The sequence below is a fragment of the Lottia gigantea genome (assembly GCF_000327385.1).
Source record: "Lottia gigantea unplaced genomic scaffold LOTGIsca_79, whole genome shotgun sequence".
NCBI classification, from domain to species: Eukaryota; Metazoa; Mollusca; class Gastropoda; family Lottiidae; genus Lottia; species Lottia gigantea.
Genome location: NW_008710630.1, coordinates 394,071 through 415,528, shown reverse-complemented (window position 1 = coordinate 415,528; position 21,458 = coordinate 394,071). Strand labels below are relative to the sequence as shown.

The window sequence follows — 21,458 nt, the reverse complement described above, 5'->3', positions numbered from 1 at the left end:
TCGTACTAAACCACCTGAAAAAAAAAAAACACATGGGATTAATTGGAGGTGAAGATCATATTTTTTGTTTCTGATTTAAAACCTTAGACTTTCACCTCAGTTGCTTGGTTACGTAGACCATCTGTGGTTGTGGGTTCTTCTCATGGCCAGCATGTGAATGTCTGGTGAACTTATATAATTCATCTTTCCTCATAATTCAAGTCAACCCAGTTGTAAATGAAATGAAATAAATGGAGTTTTACGTCCTACTTTTCTGCACCATGTGGGCTAATGAAGACGGTCAACGCCATGCAGGGTGGTAAGGAGAGAAATTTCTCCAGGACAGCGGCATTAGCCTGCTCTTTTTCGATTTCCAACTGTCAAGGGATCTTTAACGTGCACAGCCTGTAGCACACGGGGCCTCGGTTTATTGTCCCATCCGAACGACTAGATGCTTTTTGCATGTCAACCCCTCACTAATCAATGCCAAATATTTGACCAAGGACCAGCTGGTAGACAGGGTGAATCTAAGCTGTTATCCTCTTAAAAATGGACCCACATTAGTTCCAAAGACTGTCAGTAAGCTCTTCCTGAGCTCTTTATACCCTGTCATTCATTCTTAAGCCAATGGTGACCCAGGATAGATCAAGAGAATACGTACCCAATGTAAAGTAAGTTGCCGGTGAGCTCATTTTACCCTGTCCCCCCTGACTGTAACCAAATACTCGAAGCTGATACACTACGTTAGGTTCGACACCAGATATTATACCATAGTTTGATTTCTCACAATCATAATGTAATGCCTTTCTGATGTTCTCTCCCATTCTCCAAAACTTTATCTACAATATAATCACCTTAGTCTTTATTCTCATTCCAAATACAGAATCCAAAGAGAGAAAAACACACATGTCCTAATTTTCCATAATAGAAAGCAAGACATTCTGTGTTCTAAGACTGTACGGCTAGTTGCTTGTTGTAGAATTTTCCAGGCATATTAGAAACTGAAACTTTCAAAAAATTGAAAAAAAAATGGCCATTATTGATAATGTTACTATTGACAACAAAATTCTATTATTTTTTATACCCACCTTATAACCCTGTAATGGTTCTTCAAAATTTTGTGTGCTGACACCTCTAAAGTCAACCCTGACAGAGTCAGACCCATGAGAATGGACATAAATCTCGGTAGGATAGAGTTGTGGAGCTGAAATTTAAACCATTCTTGATTAAACGATGACAGGACAGTGAGCTGGTGTAGGCCTGTTTGGTTAAGATGGACATGTTCACCCTTCTGGGACACCTTATACAACTCTGCAACTGTGTTTCCCTTTCAAAGAGTCCACATAGCTAATATAGTTTATTTGGCACACCCTAGCCACCCATTTTCATCTGTAACTTTGTACAAAGTCTGTCTGGAACTTTAGTCAGTTAAATGCCCCATCACTTGGCTATTGAAAACGCTTGATCATTTTAAAACAACAACCTACCTGCTCTGTCAGTGGACTGATGAAAAACCTCACTCTTAGGTCCATTGCCAGCGCCGTTAAAGACCTGTACATTAACAGTATACCAAGTATCAGGCTCCAGACCAATAATCAGTCCTTGGTCGCGTTGTCCAGATAAAATATTCTGGGGTGCCCCTTCTTCTTCATCTTCTTCTTTTCTCCAGTAGTTTATCTAAAATTTAATCAATTGTGAGATAAATTGAGAGTTAGCGAATAGAACAGGGATCGTAGCCCTTAGATCACTTTTTATCATGCACAGAATTTACAAATGGTGCAGTCTGTAGCCTTTAAATCCAATTTTTCTGGGTTTATTCTAACTCTAAAGCACATGAAGAACTCTAAAGCACATGAAGAACTCTAAAACACATGAAGAACTTTAAAGCACATGAAGAACTCTAAAGCACATGAAGAACTCTAAAGCACATGAAGAACTTTAAAGCACATGAAGAACTTTAAAGCACATGAAGAACTTTAAAGCACATGAAGAACTTTAAAGCACATGAACTCTAAAACACATGAAGAACTTTAAAGCATATGAAGAACTCTAAAGCATATGAAGAACTCTAAAGCACATGAAGAACTTTAAAGCACATGAAGAACTTTAAAGCACATGAAGAACTTTAAAGCACATGAAGAACTCTAAAACACATGAAGAACTTTAAAGCACATGAAGAACTCTAAAGCACACTGAAGAACTCTAAAACACATTGAAGAACTCTAAAGCAAATGAAGAACTTTAAAGCACATGAAGAACTCTAAAGCACATGAAGAACTCTAAAGCACATGAAGAACTCTAAAGCACATGGAGTACAAGGGCCAATGTTTGTAGCAGAGATTTCAGCACATTGAACAGACTATAGCACATGGAGCATATCCTGTATCACAAAGAGAACAGTACCAAAAGTACCGGATGTGTCAGCTCTCACTCTCCTACTACCTACCTTATATCCCTGAAGTTTGCCTTTCATATTTTGTCTGTTATCTGGTACAGGATCCCAGAAGACAATCAATGCTGTACTGTTGTAACTGTCAGAATACACTTTAGTTGGTGTTCCAAATGGCACTGTCAATATTGAAAAAAATAATATGATAAAAGAGCTGATTTTTATTTCAAAAAGTAATTTTGATATTTTAGAATGGAATATATTCCTACCAGTTGTCACATATTCAATTTAAAAAGAGTTACAGATGCAAGATATTGAGGAAGTGTTTAACTCACTGAGCCATGGAGACCAGGTAACCATGAAAGCTAATATTTAGATGACAGTATACGCACAATAAAAGATTAATTTATTGCACTTTGGATCCAATCTCTAGTGAGCATGTGTTTAAGACACTGAGCCACTATGTGCAGGTGACTATAAAAAGTAATAGTACACCCGAAGAAATAATACAAAAATATTCGAGAGAAACTTACAGTCTTCGGCAGATTTGATGGTGACGATATCGGAAATATTTCCTAGTCCAAGACTGTTAAAGGCCTGGACTCTTACTTCATAATCCAGAAAATAGACTTTATCACCGACAGTGGTTACATGATGGTTTGTTGATCTACCCTTTACCTGAGCCTAAAGAAAATAACACAAAACATAGTATGAAGGGAGTTTCACTTCTTATTTAAAGGGATTGTAAAGAGGTTTTCTTAAATTTTTAGCATCAATGTGTACAATTTCAATTTTCAGTCAGACGGCTGTGGTTTCTGTAATTCCAAAAAAAAACATTCTTAGTTTTAGTGGAATTGCAGGAACCATAGACGTCTGATTCAAATCCATGAAGGATCCTGAGAGGGTAATAAAGAAAAGGGTAAAAAACCGTTGCTTAGACGATCCGAGACACACTTACAAATTCCCATTTAGTGTCTGATTGTCCTACAGGCTTTCTTCTCCACATAACCTTGTACCCTAGACCATCTCCATTTAAATCTTCTTCTGGTAGGGGCTAGAAATTAGAGAATTAATAACATTACTAATCATTGGAAATGAAATGAAATGAATGCAGTTTTACGTCCTACTTTTCTGCACCTTGTGGGCTAATGAAGACGGGCAATGCCATGCAGGGTGTAATGAGGGAAATTTTCCATGTCAGCCCCTCACTAATCATTGGAGAAAAATAGCTCGTACATAATAATATAAAAGCTTTGTGAGTCAAAATTTTTTCAACTTAGTAGTGAAAAGTCAAGTAAGTAACTCGAAACTTTGACATGACTTAAAACTTTCGCCAAGTATCTTAAAAATCTGACTTAGAATCTTGAAAAGTCGTCTAACTAACTTGAAATTCGACTTAGTATCTATCTTAGCATTTATCGAGTCAAATTTATATTTTTTGAAAATTCAGTAGTCTAATCTGATTGGTTAATAGCATGAAATTCAAAATAAATTTCAATAATTGACCAATCATATTTCACAATTACTCAGCCAATCAGATAACAGATTATTAAGCTTCTGAGAATAATCCTCCAAGAAGTTTTAATTTCTACTTACATCCCAGGTAATTGTTAGATCTCCAACTTTACCCCCTCCCCCTCCAACATTATCAGGGGCTTTCTTTGGTTTATCACTGTCTATTGCTATAGCAGCTGAAATATAACATAACAAATTAGTTGTCATGACAACATTTCAGAAAAATTGTGCTTTCACTTTAAACCAATTCAGAAACCATATTTGATGTAGTTCTTTCTTTGTAGACCTATTTTTCACAAATTTAGTCTTCAATATTTCATTGGGCTCATTGCAAATTGACAATGACCTGAAGTGTGCAATGAAGCTAATTTTTGACTTCCTGCTGCTAAGAGATCTCGTACCTGAAACAGCTTTGTGGTAAAAATTCTAATTCATAACCTTACTTGTTGGGTTGCTAGGTTCTCCGTTGCCGTATCTGTTAGTAGCTCTAACTCGGAAATAATATTTAGCACCAGGCTTCAAATCACTTAAAATGGTGGATTTCTTAGTGGTCGTACCAGTTTGAGATACAGCCTCGCTTACATATAGTCCTAGAAACATGGTGGAATAACTTTTAGTATTTGAAAATGAAATTGGTGAAATATAATACAGTATAAAAGTGCTAATAAAAGTGGTGCCATGTACAATGTGGGATACTAGTAGAATTGAATACACGAGGTACGTATCCAGTCACGTTTGGCATCTACTGTATTGATAATCCTGCTCCCTATCAGACACCATACCTTGTATATTAAATTATGAATATAATGCCCACCCCTTCGTACATCTATCAGGCTCTATCAGTTGATAAAAAGACAAATTACATGACTATGTCTCTTTCTAAACTAAACAGGAAGTGACCTACTTGGTACTAGAACTCTCCATGTCATATCAAAGTTAGTTTTAAACTCTATAATATAGTGTAGTATATCAGCTCCATGTCGTAAACCATCAGTCCATAATAATCTGATTTGTCGTTTTCCTAAAGCTACTGGTGGGCTGGCATCTTCAAATACACCAACAGGCATACCTGGTGGACCTGAAATCGAGAGGAGATACAAAATTGTTGTGAAGTGAAGGGAGATAACTATAAGAGAAATATTTCGGTAGACAGGCTTAGGAATATTGCAAATCAGTAGGAACATATTGAGATAAGCCAATTATCTCCCCTTGACAAGTCTCTGGCCTCCATTAGTGACTTCTCTAAATTTTTAATTTACAGTCTGTAGAGTATTGGGCTTCAAATTACAGTCAATGGGAATCAAGAATATTTTTCACACTATATGAAGATAACAAAGCTATGGAAGTATACATACCTAAAACATTAAGATCAGCTGAACCAGAAGATTGATCTAATGATGTAGCCACCTCACATTTATAACTACCAGCATGTATAAACTGAGCGTTTAATATATACAGATAACCACTAGTCAGATCTCCTCCCTGAAAAACAAATATCAAATAATGTCTTTGACAGCTTCAAAATACACGAACATAAACAACAAAAAATGAAGGTTACGGCATACTTTTCTCATTCTGATAGAACCATGTTGTGACCAATCATTTTGACAAGGCGACAGAAATAGCCTTTCTTTGTTTTGGTTTCCATTGTACAGGGAGGGGGAGATCTTCAATGGGCATCACCTGTAGCACTAGCACCCAGGGTCTCTTTTGTAAGACACTCCTGTCTCTCATTGAACAAACATGTGGACACTCTTTTGTTAGGCCTCTCTGTAATGAGGCTAATGGAACCACATTTTACTCCTGCTCAAAACAAGTGCGTATTATACAAGGGTGCGTATTATACAAGGGTGCGTATTATACAAGGGTGCGTATTATACAAGGGAGCATATTATACAAGGGAGCATATTATACAAGGGAGCGTATTATACAAGGGAGCGTATTATACAGGGGTGCGTATTATAAAAAAGGGTGCGTATTATACAAGGGTGCGTGTGATACAAGGGTGCATATGATACAAGGGTGCGCATTATACAAAGGTGCGTATTATACAAGGGTGCACATTATACAAGGGTGCGAATTATACAAGGGTGCGTATTATACAAGGGTGCGTATTATATTCACAAATATACAATAGCATACCAGTCTGTAATGTGGACTATCTTCAAACTTTATCCTATATCCATTAAAATACCATGTGTACACCATGTCCATATTAGGATTGTGTGAACCCTCACAAATCATGGTTGCTGTAGAATTTATGGTCACTCTTACTGGGCTTGGTCTTCGAGACATCGTAGTTTTGTCTGAAAAACATATATTGAAATTGGAGTTTTACATCCTACTTTGCATGTAGTTTTACCTTCTGCTGTTCTGTATCGTTAGGTAATAAAATTGATCATAAAATATGAAACAGGACCAAGTGTTTAACTACAACATCTTTTACCTCTTGACAAAATTTAGATGCCACAGCCAGTACTTTTGAGAGGCTGCTCATTGTCTCATTTCAACTTCTTCTACCTCCGAATCAAAACATTCACTTACCAACAACAGTCATGTATCCTGAGTCTTCAGCCTGCCCGAGGAAATTTTCCACAACACATGTGTATTCCCCTTGATCTGCCCTTGTCACTCCTTCAATATAGAGATTACCATTCATGAGAATTCGTTTATTTCCTGATACGGAACCCTGAGTCAGTCCTAGATCTCGTTGGTCTTTCTTCCAGGTATAAGTCGGGGACGGAGCTGCCTCTGGGTTACATACGTACGTTATATTTCCACCAATAGCAGCACTAACAAATCTTTCTAATGGATACTTTTTGAAACTCGGTCCAAATTCTGAAAAGATAGAAATAAACATGCTTTAGAGGTAGAATGTATTATAGGTATGTAGACTCTCCAAAGAGGATAATAAGACGACAAACCTAAATATTAATAAATTATTAGCTGTGTGAACTCACTAAAAGAGAAGTAAAAAAAGGGCTTTGGTAAAGAAAGACAGAAAGAAATAAAAAAAAGAAAAGAAAAAATAATAAAATAAATAATAAAAAATAAAATAAATTAATAAATTAAATAAATAAATAAAAAAAAAAAAAAATAAAAAAAAAAAATAAATAAAAAAAAAAAAATAAAATAAATAAAAAAATAAAAAAATAAATAAATAAATAAAATAAATAAATAAAAAAATCAATAAATAAAAAAAATAAAAAAAATAAATAAATAAATAAATAAAAAAAAATAAATAAATAAACAAAAAAATAAAAAAAATAAATAAATAAAAAAAATAAAAAAATAAATACCTATGACTCGGAGTTGTGCAGTAGAATATGAGTTGCCATGTTTATTAGAAGCCGCACATTGATACATTCCACTGTCAGATTTCTTCAGACTTTCAATTCTTAGAGTGGTTCTATAAACAGTCAAAGAACCAGTCTGATTCTGGATTATTTCACCATTTTTATACCAGACGTATGTTGGCGTTGGACTGGCGCTCGCCTCACAATGCCAGGTCAATCTAGCACCAACATCTGTATGTTGGTCTTTTAGGGGGAAGGTAAAATATGGTTTAGCTGAAATAAACAGAGAAAAAATTAGTCATACTTTTCTGCAACTTAATGAGCCAATGAATTAAAAAAATAAGCCCTAAATTGCAAATTCCTACACAAATAAGTTGAAGTGACCAGCAGAAAAAGCTGTAATATCCAACATTGTTGGCTTAACAACTTACAGCCAATCAAAAAACAGCTTATATTATTCATAAGCCAACATAAATACAAAAGTCTGGAAGTGATGATAAGAAAAGGTAAAGTCCTATCAGGGTCTCTGAAAAAGGGGGTATAGTAACAATGACTGCAGATGTTAAAATCCAGGTCACATATTCTCGAAACAATCTTAGCGCTAAGATGTCCTACAATCAATGTTAAAAGATAAGAACCTTGAATATCCAAGGCTAAGAACGTTTCGAGAATACGTGGCCAGAATCCTCCATAATTCGACCCATCAGATGTCATATTACAAAGAGTAGGCTACATTGTCATAATATTTACAACATATTTAACCTACCTTCAATTCGGAGAGTATAATTTTTAGAGTCGATGCCTCCAGTTTTGGTACTTTCAACACGACAGTTGTAAATACCCTCATCTTCAGGCGCTACATCTGGTATGATCAGTAATCTACTGTGATCCCGATAAGACACGCCTTTCGGTAGGTCATTACCTATTCTACTCCATTTATAGATTAAGTCACCCCTAAAATAAACATATCAAAACGAAATAAAATGGGGTTTTTTATCCTACTGTTCTGTATCTTATTGGACTAATGAAATGAAATGGAGTTTTATATCCTACTGTTCTGTATCTTATTGGACTAATGAAATGACATTGAGTTTTATATCCTACTGTTCTGTATCTTATTGAACTAATGAAATAAAATGGGGTTTTATATCCTACTGTTCTGTATCTTATTGGACTAATGAAATAAAATGGAGTTTTATATCCAACTGTTCTGTATCTTATTGAACTAATGTAATGAAATGGAGTTTTATATCCTACTGTTCTGTATCTTATTGGACTAATGAAATGAAATAGAGTTTTATATCCTACTGTTCTGTATCTTATTGAACTAATGTAATGAAATGGAGTTTTATATCCTACTGTTCTGTATCTTATTGAACTAATGAAATGAAATGGAGTTTTATATCCTACTGTTCTGTATCTTATTGAACTTATGAAATGAAATGGAGTTTTATATCCTACTGTTCTGTATCTTATTGGACTAATGAAATGAAATGAAGTTTTATATCCTACTGTTTTGTACCTTATTGGACTAATGAAATGAAATGGAGTTTTATATCCTACTGTTCTGTATCTTATTGAACTTATGAAATGAAATGGAGTTTTATATCCTACTGTTCTGTATCTTATTGGACTAGTGACAATTACTTACGTTCCATAAGCGAAACACTCCATGATTAAGTTCTGACCTCTTTGTGGGTTGCCAGGAAACACTGAAATAAAACCGTCCACGATCTGCGGCTGATATTTTCCAGAACCTATAATATATAGAATATATTTACTTGACAAGCATTTAGGAGAGGTCTAGTTTCAATTATTCTGTCTAGACTGTCTTGAGAAAAAGCGTATAATGAAATGAGTTTTATGTTCTACTGTTCTGTACCTTATTGAGCTAATGAAATGAAGTTTTATATCCTATCATCAAAAATCTTTCAACAGATGAAAATTGAGAGAAAGTAAGCAATGTATTCCCCTGATTGCACACTGTATAGTTTGTTAGGTAACTCAATCTGAAGCATAAAAGTAGGACATAAAACACTAAAATAAATATTAACAAGAGTTAGGTACCTTCATTTCTGACGATAAGTCTGAAACCTAAACTAGCTCTGCGTGGTGATTGTGATGAACCGATGTAATTTCCCCCACTGGAGCCATCTTCGTTTGTTATGGTAACAAGGCAATAATACATCCCCGCGTCAGCTGTAGTCACCTCAGAGAAATACAGCTTCCCGTTTTTACTGATAAATGTATGAGGTTGTAACTCTGGTCTGATGAAGGTTCTAATACTGTCTCTATACCATTGATATCTTCGGGCTGGAAAACAAACATTAATCCATACTAAAGGCCTTAGTTTGTCATTTTGTAACGTTGATTTGTGTTTTAAAACATAGTAAATAGTCTTTAGAAGTACTAGAACTACATGAGAAGCACATGATTCCCTCAAAAAGATCCTAAAACAAAAAATTTCACTTTCTTTTTCTATAAATGTCTTTGCAATATATGACAGTCTAAAGAAAAGACGTCATTTTTACTTTCAATTCTGAACACACATGTATGTGAAGCTCAAATTTGATGGTGAGCCATGAACACTATTACTAATAAGCTTAGCTAAAAAATTCCCTGTCTCTTGCATGTGTGTGCAAAAACATCTTGGCTCAACTACCTGTATCCATTTTCAAAAACAAATCCGACATGGGGTAAGTCTAAAATTAAATAAAGAGTACAAACCCGGTTTGAAATCTATGTCTGGACATTTCATCTGGACACCATTATCTTTGTAACCAATAACATCATCTTGGTTATTGTTGATAAACTCCTTTAAATCTTGAAAAAATAAATTCACAAAATTATTATTAATAGAAGGGATAAAATTTTTATCATGCAGCCATTTGGGCATAGTAATTTCTGTAAGCTGATAGAGCTCAATTTCAGCTATCTGTATAGTCATCTAAATATTTACTTTACCAGCTGATAGAACTCAATTTCAGCTATATGTATAGTCATCTAAATATTTACTTTACCAGCTGATAGAACCCAATTTCAGCTATATGTATAGTCATCTAAATATTTACTTTACCAGCTGATAGAACTCAATTTCAGCTATCTGTATAGTTGTCTAAATATTAACTTTACTAACTGATAGAGCTCAATTTCAGCTATCTATATAGTCATCTAAATATTTACTTTACCAGCTGATAGAACTCAATTTCAGCTATCTGTATAGTTGTCTAAATATTAACTTTACTAACTGATAGAGCTCAATTTCAGCTATCTGTATAGTTGTCTAAATATTAACTTTACTAACTGATAGAGCTCAATTTCAGCTATCTGTATAGTTATCTAAATATTAACTTTACTAACTGATAGAGCTCAATTTCAGCTATCTGTATAGTTGTCTAAATATTAACTTTACTAACTGATAGAGCTCAATTTCAGCTATCTGTATAGTTGTCTAAATATTAACTTTACTAACTGATAGAGTTCAATTTCAGCTATCTGTATAGTTATCTAAATATTAACTTTACCAACTGATGGAACAAACTATACTTACATCCAAAAGACAGTTGAACTCGATCACTGAGAGTCTTTCCTTGAGAATTTTCAGCCAAACATTGGTAGTCTGATTCATCACTTGTGGTTGGGTCGGAAATCGTCAATCGTCCGTTTGTGAGGGTATACCGGGGATCTATATCTGCAGTTATCACCATTTCACTTGTCCCGTTGATCTTATTCCAGGTATATTTGGGATTGGGCGTTCCCTCTGCCACACATTCCAGCCAAAGCATAGACGTGGCACCGAGGACAACCGTTTCTTCGGGTTCGATGATAAATTTCGGACCTCTTGGAACCAAATTTGGGTCCAGAATATCAAGACCATAGTCTGAAAAAAAAAAGAAAAATGGTGAATATTGATAAAAAGTGTGGATGTTTGTGACACCGATTGTCAACGCTTTCAATAAAGTACCAAAATGGTTTGTTATCAGTGGAATTGTAGGAACCAAAGACTGAAATTTGAATGGTGCAAAAATGAAATAAATGGAGTTTTACGTCCTACTTTTCTGCAAATCAATCATATGCTATCAGTACAGCTTTGAAATTGTCCAAAAATCTGAAAACTTCTTAAATAAAGTGCTGTGCTTTAAGCTCCAAATCAGAAAAAATCTTTTATGTAAAAAATAAATAAGAAGTAAAATACCAAATCCTCTGTTTTCCTCCAGAATTCTGTAGGCTTCCGTTTGGCTGATTTCACAAATGAAGGAGGAAATGGTATTCTGTGGTTGGTTACCCCAACCATATTCAATTCCTACAATGGTAAGTAATTTATATATTATTGAATCCTGCCACTTTACTGTTCCAGATTACGTTGTGAAACCAATAAATGAGTCTTGAGGGAAATTGTTGAAGGAAATCAGTAATATAGCACTATTTTCTACTGGCAGCTCATCCAAGCTATATCATTGACAGTAAAATCAATCTTAGAAATTCTCAGGTGTCTCTGGACGTACGACTCAATGTAAGCAAGCAAGCAAGCAAGCATATAATTCCTTAACCTACAATTCATATCAAAATATGAATATAAAGCATATCAAAGAAATGCAATGAATGTGGATTTTCATTTTACTTTTCTGTACCTGTTAAGGCAATGCCATGCATTATGCAATGGGGAAAATTTTGCCAGGACAACAGCATTAGCCTATTCTTTTTTTTCAAGTTCCAACTGTCTACAGCCAGTTTATTGTCCCAAGATGAGCAATGCCAAGCAATGAGCAATGAGGAAAATTTTGCCAGGTGAAACATACGTAAAGAAAAACAAACCTGAGTGTTTGTAGACCAGTCTGTTGCCATCCTGTGTAGCGTCAGAAGCATTGATCCAGAAATTGAGTGTCTGAGAGAAGGTGTTGTCACCCTGCCATGCGATGCCTCCTGCCACTGACGTACTGACAACCCCACTGGTGTACCATTTATCTCTGTATAATAAATTACACATGATACAAATGAAATGGAGTTATCCCTCCTACTTTTTTACTCCCATTGGTCTATTGAAGACAGAATTCCTTTCAGTTTATTGATCAGTTTATTAATGTCAAATTATCTCCCTTGGATATTTTCCCCTGAAACCCAATAAGCTCCCTTCACAACATCAAATCAATCAGTTTGGGCATATTTGAAAGATATTTAAAATCAACTCAATTGCATTTGATAAAGGAAGTGGGGGGGAGGGGGGGGGGGGTCGTTTGTCAAGATGACTTATGTCAATTTGTTTTGTTACAGGTTCTGATCTCAGTGTCAAAGTCATGTGCCTTAAAATAAGTCATCTTTCTCCTTATTACAGTTGACACGACTGTAAATGGGTATGAATTATGAAAGATCAAATATGCTTTTGACCAAGGATCCTTTTGAACCCAAGTTGTTATCGTTGTACTAATTTCATTTATGATTCATAATGCATTAAGGATTATCATATTGTCAGCCATTTTCCATCTCAGAAAAAACCCAAAAACTCCTACCTCCTCTGGTCATTGATCTCCAGCCAGTTAATAAGAAATCTGTGTTCTTCATCGGAATTTACACTGAGTAATGTAGCTCCATCTTCCTACAAACAAAATTGAAATTTATGACCAGCAATTTATATTGGTAGTAATATCTACTCATATAATAATCTCATTGTGATAAATATTAATGATATTGTGATATCCACATGAACCAGTTAGGGCTGGATGATGTATTAATATCACAATAAATATCTGCATAGGAATTTATATTGTTAGTAATATAACCTGTTGAAAATATACTGAAATATCACCATCTTGTGTATTAAACCTAATTCTGGCCAATGTAAATTAAAGAGTTTATTATTATTATAAGCAATGTCACTAAGTCCTGCATATAAGCTAAAATAACGTTACTTACCCGACATATAGCGTTAGCTCGGTCGTAGTTTTGTCGCGGGTAAGCTACAAATCTATAACAATATCCATCAAACTGAACCCAATTTACAGGACAATCTGAAAAAAAAAAGGAAAATATTGATTGCATTACGAAGGTTATTGTCAATTTTGCTTCTTACTTAAATGTTAAAATGGGTCTACATGTCAACCTTCTACAGTCAACCCGTCAACACAAATTATTGTAATATAGATGTTATTTTGGAAACGATATTATGTTTTATTTATTATAGGAAGCGATGGTTTCCATTTAAACTAATATCTTTATTAGTTTTATTGTCTTCTAATCCCAATTTGGAGTATAAGGGCTCCATGTAGAAACACCACAGATAAGGTGAGCTTGAATTAATTTCCGGTACTTACCAAATAATTTAGCAGAAACATAGACACATGTGGTTAAGAATATAAAACTAAAAAATAATGGCTTCCTCATTCTGTCATTACTAAACTGGAAAAAAAAAAATTAATTTTGATTAATTTGATATATCAACACTATGCAGTGTGCAATGAGAGAAATATTTAAAGAACAGAATCCTTTATTAGAAATACTGGCACCATTTTTTTGGGTTGAGGACAACTCGGAACAACACAAACATGGTCCACTTTTTTTTTATCAAAAATATTTCACAAACTCAGACCAAGTCCTGAGTCCCATAAAAAGTGGGCAGTGTTTGTCTTGAAAAGTGGGCCAAGTTTGTCTTAAAAAATCAATCTAATCCTACTGTTTTCGATAAATGAAATTTTGGACAATGCCCTACCCCAACCATTTGGGTGTCTAAACTCTATTAAAACTATGCTATACTGTTCTTAGGCTACCATGTAAGAAGTTACATAAATCATACATAAAACTGATTTGACCTATTTCAGTTTTCTAAATTTTAGGATAAAGTGAATAAACAAAACGCGGTTACTTTGATAAACAAAATATTCAAAGATGAAAGGCGCCCAATTTCGAATTTCCTTGAAATTTCAAATTATTTCTTATAAGGCCTACCTGACAGGTCTAAATTCAAAGTTTGAAATGTACGACTCATTTCGTGTTATGATTCATTATTCAAAAATGTGAACATAAACAGTGAATGGTTTTTACCTGTAGGCCTACAGGTGTGATAATGCAATTTGTTACTGTGTACGAATTTCATAGTCAAACGTAGAATATCTTTAGATATGCAACCTCGCACACAAACATGTTGATCTTTTATTATTCTATATTAAATAAGTAAAAAATTACCTTTTTCTTGAGAAAGTGACAACTTTGAAAACAAAATGGCGGTTCTCACCTGTATCAGCGACATCTAGCGGCTAAAAGTTGTCCCTAACTCATCAATCAGCATCACGCATCACCCGTCATGCTTCATCCGTCACGCTCAAGTAATGGATTGATGCGATCTCAGCCGTGTGATGCCAGTCGGAGGGGCTGGCACTGACAGTGCTAACAGGCCTACAGTCTACCGCAGTTTCTGCGCTGATGTCATGCGCCAACGCCGGTAAATGAAAAATAGGGTTGTGGTCGCACTATTTGGGCGAGACAAGCCCTTAAAAACACTTTCCTTCAAGCATGATAGCCAGGAAGAGGACAGACTTCACCAAGGTAAGAAGGATATTTTGATTGATTGATTAATTAATTAAAGTTAGACCTATAAAAGTATTCGATAAAAAATTAAATATAATAGATATTTTACTGAGTCGAATGTTTGAAAAACCTTTGAAACATTTAAGGGAATTTATGAAACTGAATTTTAAGGAAGTAATACCACCATTTTGTATGGTTGTAGAAAGGAGCCCTTCAATATTAATCTCTAACAAAGTATTAATTTTAATTTTAATGATATATACTGCAGGATGGCAATAAACATGGCATTTTTAAGGGTTTTGTTTCTGCTGTTTTCGATATATAAGGTAAGTTTATGCTCTCCTATTTACTCGTCAGTTCATAAGTGGCCAAATCAAGAATCATCAGTAGAATATATACTGAGGAGGTGGTGATTCATCCCCCACCCAAACCCCCCGTGCCTGTGTTAGATCTTATTTTGAAGTGAAAATAAGGTCCTCTAAATGCTCAAAATTCATTTCAGGCCAATTGAAATCCGTTGGCTTCTTCTTCCGACCTTTAAGGCCTCGCCCCGAAGGCCCCATTTTTGCCCCCCCCCCCCCATCTTAGGTATACTTTAGATACATCCCTTGGTAGAATTTTGATGCTGGCCCTGCTTTGGGTCAATATAACTCAAAACAGAACTTTCACTTTCAATCTACAAAATATCCAAATCCCCTTCTCCTTTAAACTCTCTCTACTTATTCAAGACACTTTTCAGCACCAAGACTCCACCTTCCAATTCTTCCCTTCTCCTTGATCAATATTAATTATAATTGACTCTTTCAAGAATATTTTTTCAATTCAAAACTTCACATTTTTTCAAACCTGGCAATTTAGATAAACAAAACAGTCAACCAAACTTTGTCGTTATTTTTTTACAGGTAAAAGGGGGAGATATGTGCCCACCAGGTACTCACTGCATAGCAAACTGCAAGGTTGGAAACAATCAGCCAGAATGTCAAGATTGTCCACGTGGAACCTTTTCTACAAAAGAAAATATAGCATCATATTGTGAAGTCTGTCGCGATACAAAGTGTCCCCGAGGAACAGTCTTCAAAGATACTTGTACTAGTACAACCGATAACCGCTGTGATTGTAAAGATGGTAGCTACATGGTACGCAACATAGGCTCACAATATGGAAAATGTATCATGCATAAAACATGTAAGAACAACGAGGTCGTCATCAAAAACGGTAAACAAGTTTTCATTCGGTGAGCACTAATACCTTGATTGTAAAAGCCACCTTTCGTGTATCACGGAAATTTCTTTGATTGGATTGGACGCCGGCATATACAAGCCTATTACAGCTAAATTGTTTACAGTCTTTCTGTCGAGTCTATGATAGTCTGTATTCGCTTGTGTCAAATCCAATCAGACTAGAGAAAACAATATAGGCCTACAAGAAAGGTGGCTATTGCAATCAAGGTATTAGACGCAGTTCTTAATAGATTCACATTGTGAAGATGATCTGGCTACGTATTCGCGAAATGATCTTAGCGCTAAGATGTCTTAGGGTACCTTAACTTTTTAAACTTTCTAGGATATCCTATGGTCTTAACTTCTAACACTGTTTCTAGGATATCCTAGGGTCTTAACTTCTAACATTGTTTCTAGGATATCCTAGGGTATTAACTTCTAACAGTGTTTCTAGGATGTCCTAGGGCCTTAACTTCTAACACTGTTTCTAGGATATCCTAGGGTCTTAACTTCTAACACTGTTTCTAGGATATCCTACGCTCTTAACTTCTAACACTGTTTCTAGGATATCTTCAGGTCTTAACTTCTAACACTGTTTCTAGGATATCCTAGAGTCTTAACTTCTAACACTGTTTCTAGGATATCCCAGGGTTTAACTTCTAACACTGTTTCTAGGATATCCTAGGGTTTTAACTTCTAACACTGTTTCTAGGATATCCTAGGGTCTCAATTTCTATCACTGTTGCTAGGATGTCCTAGGGCCTTAACTTCTAACACTGTTTCTAGGATATCCTAGGGTCTTAACTTCTAACACTGTTTCAAGGATATCCTAGGGTCTTAATTTCTAACACTGTTTCTAGGATATCCTAGAGTCTTAAATTCTAACACTGTTTCTAGGATATTCTAGGGTCTTAACTTCTAACACTGTTTCTAGGATATCCTAGGGTCTCAACTTCTAACACTGTTTCTAGGATATCCTAGGATGTTAACTTCTAACACCGTTTCTAGGATATCCTAGGGTCTTAACTTCTAACACTGTTTGTAGGATATCCTAGGGTCTCAACTTCTATCACTATTTCTAGGATATCCTAGGGTTTTAACTTCTAACACTGTTTCAAGGATATCCTAGTGTTTTAACTTCTAACAGTGTTTCTAGGATATCCTAGTGTTTTAACTTCTATCACTGTTTCTAGGATATCCTAGGGTCTTAACTTCTAACACTGTTTCTAGGATATCCTAGTGTTTTAACTTCTAACACTGTTTCTAGGATATCCTAGGGTCTTAACTTCTAACACTGTCTCTAGGATATCCTAGGAGTTTAACTTCTAACACTGTTTCTAGGATATCCTAGCAGTAAGATCGTTTCGAGAATACGTGGCCTGATTCTGACTGTTATCTATCTGGGCTAGCCTCTCTTAACTTGATTTTGCCAACTTTGCTTAGTGGACTTCTCATGACATGGCATTTAAGTATTTTTATTTATTGCCCCTTTTAAGGCACGGCAACCGAAGACACGCAATGTGGACCAAAACCAACAGACCCTACTACTACCACTGGTCAAGATGAGAAAGAATCGACTATAAGTAGTGAGCATCACCCTGGCACTGATGGTTACACCACTTCTACCCAGATCCCAAAAGACAATGATGAGGCTGATGAAGGTGAGTAATGATTTGGAAATTACTCGACAAATTTTATTTGATACAAATAGAACAATGAGACTTTATAAGATGTAACGTGCTAATATGTTCTCTCGAAAAGTCTAAATAAAATTAGACCAAACTTTTGTTACGTTTGTGGCTACATTAAAAATAAAAGCTAAAAAAAAACCCAAACCCCCAAAACGAAAGTTTTGTTTGATTTGAATTAGACTGTTCTCTCGATCGATCGATCAATCGAAAGGCAAGGCTGGTATCAATCGATAGTATCTTTCGCGAGTTATATGAGTTTTTGAGGACTTGTTTAGGAAATAATAGAGGGAAAGTTCCAAGATCTCTAAAGCTCAGCTGTCTGACACAACAATAGTCCATGACCCTCCTTACAGCTAGATCAACCGTTGGAGGCTTTGATAGAGTCAGAAAACGAAACGAAACGAATGGAGTTCGTCCTATAACACACGGGGCCTCGGTATATTGTCCCATCCGAACGACTGGACGCTTTTTCCATTTTAGCCCCTCTTACCTACATCACTGACAGGGGGAAACCGGGTTGAATCAGAGTTCCTCAGACTATATCAAGGATTATGTTTATTTCCAGGATCCAGTGAGTTGACAGGAGTACAAGTATTAGCCATTCTTATAACGATTGTAGTTGTAGTAGTAATATTGCCAATAGTAATTTACTTTTATTGCTGCCAAAACCAAGCTGACGACAATCGGGTCGTGACTACAACAAATGAAGTGAGAAAAAAACGAAAAAGAGCACGCTCCAATAAATTAAAAAATCGTAAATCCACTACATTATAGACTATAGAGTTGACTAGAGTTGGTTCCGTGTACCAAAGGAACCCGTACCTCGTGTGTTCACTTCATTTCACTTCACTTCTATTTTCGTATTTATTGATAATGCCACACCCTATACCGTACTGGACACTGTACATCTCGCCTATTCTCACTTTAAGTTGGATTAAAGTAAAATTTTGATTGTGATAATCTTAATCAATAAGTATCCATTTGATAAAAAATTAAGCTAATGCTGATTGGAAGTAAACGTTGGCTATAGGTTCTACAATTATAAAGAAAGTAAGGGGAAGTATGTATACTGTAATTTTTGTTAATTATACATAACTTTTGCCACCAACAAGTACAACCATTTAAAGAATTATAGACATAAAAACTGCAACTCCAACAGATATACATGCTGACAAAAGTTGATGCCTTTCCTTTACCACTGTAAGGATGTAGTCTGTGGGCTTCAAGCATGGCATGACGAGTCTTGGCGAATATGTTTTTCAACACCAACCATTCCGGAAAATATTATAGGACACGGGTGCATGACATGGTGATGGCTGATCGACAACTGACGAGTCGAAATATTGTTGTGGGCATCTCTCATGAGAGGCTTGAGCACACTATCACCATCGAGTTGGAAATGACAAAAGTTTCTGCAAGAGCAGTTGACAGCGTATCAGAGATATGTCAGATTCCTGACATGCCGTCACATTTTATGCCGTTTTTAACTTAAATAAAATCCAGATTTATCTGATTGGATAATAAAACTAAATTTAAAATCCATCATAGTTGTTGATCAATCAGATGATTAGAACACTAAAATCATCGTAAGTTTAGTTTCCCCTCGCAGATACTTATTACTTGTGCAGTATACATGTATTAAATGATTATTGATATTATTTGTTTGTTATCCATAGCTTTTGAAATTTTACTTCCAAATATACTAACAGCAGACGACAATCCAACTCGCTACCGACTGAGCTATTCCACTGCCACAAAAAGACATTGACGTTCGAAAGTTGTTAATCCACTCAAGGAGATATTCAATTAGCCAGGCACAGGCCATGAGAGGTATTTTGCCCGAAGTTGGCACAGATGTAGTTTTAGATTGCTAGTTTTTCAGAATTGAAATCATGACAAAATTCGAATATTCCTTAACTTTTGGTGGCTATAGAAACCTGAACCATTAATGAGTCTATCCCATGGAAATCGGCTACAGCCATATCTACTCTAGACTTATCGCCCACGAGAAAGCGAGGAAACTCGACTTCTCGCCCACGAGAAAGCGAGGAAAAAGCGATTAATAAGGCGAGAAAAAAGGCGAGGAAATAAGCGAGAAAGCGAGGAAAATGGCGAGTATATCTATAATTGATGTATTGAGCACTATATAGTGGTATTTCTATATCGCTCTACAATTGATGTATTGAACACTATTTTTACAGTGGTATTTCTATATCGCTCTACAATTGATGTATTGAACACTATTTTAACAGTGGTATTTCTATATAGCTCTACAATTGATGTATTGAGCACTATATAGTGGTATTTCTATATCACTCTACAATTGATGTATTGAGCACTATTTTAACAGTGGTATTTCTATATCGCTCTACAATTGATGTATTGAGCACTATTTAAACAGTGGTATTTCTACATCGCTCTATAATTGATGTATTGAACACTATTTTAACAGTGGTATTTCTATATCACTCTACAATTGATGTATTGAGCACTATTTAAACAGTGGTATTTCTACATCGCTCTATAATTGATGTATTGAGCACTATTTAAACAGTGGTATTTCTATATTGCTCTATAATTGATGTATTAAGCACTATTTTAACAGTGGTATTTCTACATCGCTCTATAATTGATGTATTGAGCACTATTTAAACAGTGGTATTTCTATATTGCTCTATAATTGATGTATTAAGCACTATTTAAACAGTGGTATTTCTATATTGCTCTATAATTGATGTATTGAGCACTATTTAAACAGTGGTATTTCTATATTGCTCTATAATTGATGTATTAAGCACTATTTTAACAGTGGTATTTCTACATCGCTCTATAATTGATGTATTGAGCACTATTTAAACAGTGGTATTTCTATATTGCTCTATAATTGATGTATTAAGCACTATTTAAACAGTGGTATTTCTATATTGCTCTATAATTGATGTATTGGTCACTATTTTCACAGAATATTTTTGTTATTATTTATTTATTTATATATTTATCACAGATATAATGAAATAGAAATACAGATCAAACGAGAAAAGAGCAGAAGACAGATCTAATCATTGTGATGTTCATGTATCAATCTCGGTGTGTATCTTATAAACATTCTGTAGACGGCATATCCAGACATACAAACTATCAGTATTATTGGCACTGTCAGAATTCTATCTGATCCTGAAAATAAAAAAATAATGACGGATGGTAGATGACAAGTTAACGTTGGATTCCAGTGGATGCTGATATTGCAATAAAGGTATCTGTGCATCGACTGGGAAATAATAACGTATTGTTATAGTTATAGCCTATTATAGAAACTGGAATGTACACCAATCATGTGACCGCGTGCTTCATCTTAAGTTAATCTGTCATTCGGCAATCCTCGGCAGTTTCCGTAAAGCTGAACATGTTGAATCCCTAAAAACCTTCACACTAGACAGTATATTATCTTCCAGAATAATTTGGGGAACTTGACTTGACAAAATAGCATGACCAAAATGTTATATAACTTCTACTGACCTCCTTTGGCATCACCATTGCCCGGGGGTTTCAGGACATGGTTAACATCACCATCAGTGCCAGTCGAGTCCTTCCCATCTTGATCAGTGCCAGGTTGGTGTTTACCAGTCGAGTCTTTCTCATCTCGACCCGTGCTAGAGGTGTCCGTTGGCTTCGGGCCACATTTTGTATCTTCAGTTGCCGTGCCTGGAACGTGTAAAAAAAATACTTGAATGCCAAGTCATGAAACAGTAATTGAGACGTCCATAAAACAAACTTGGTAAGACCAGGTTAAGGGTGGCTAGACAAGAAAGACAATTGCTTCCGATGTAATATATCCCCCCCCCCCCCCCCC

General features: G+C 35.4%; 2 protein-coding genes across 2 annotated transcripts in view; one reads left to right on the top strand and one right to left on the bottom strand.

Moving 5' to 3' along the window:
* Positions 1–14,651: 14,651 nt before the first annotated feature.
* LOTGIDRAFT_236299 (hypothetical protein) lies at positions 14,652–18,557 on the top strand. The gene is made up of 5 exons (XM_009066694.1): positions 14,652–14,715; positions 14,966–15,023; positions 15,600–15,912; positions 17,414–17,578; positions 18,174–18,557. The coding sequence occupies exons 2-5, from the start codon at positions 14,967–14,969 to the stop codon at positions 18,380–18,382; spliced, it is 744 nt and encodes a 247-aa protein (XP_009064942.1). The 5' UTR covers positions 14,652–14,715; position 14,966; the 3' UTR covers positions 18,383–18,557.
* A 2,022-nt stretch (positions 18,558–20,579) lies between these two features.
* The window catches only part of LOTGIDRAFT_236298 (hypothetical protein), a 2,930-nt gene continuing 2,051 nt past the window's right edge, over positions 20,580–21,458 (bottom strand). The window contains exons 4-5 of the mRNA XM_009066693.1: positions 21,125–21,310; positions 20,580–20,782 (exon numbers count right to left, since the gene is read on the bottom strand). Of these exons, the coding sequence (XP_009064941.1) occupies positions 20,664–20,782; positions 21,125–21,310 (305 nt within the window). The 3' untranslated portion in view covers positions 20,580–20,663. The remainder of the gene's footprint in view (positions 20,783–21,124; positions 21,311–21,458) is intronic.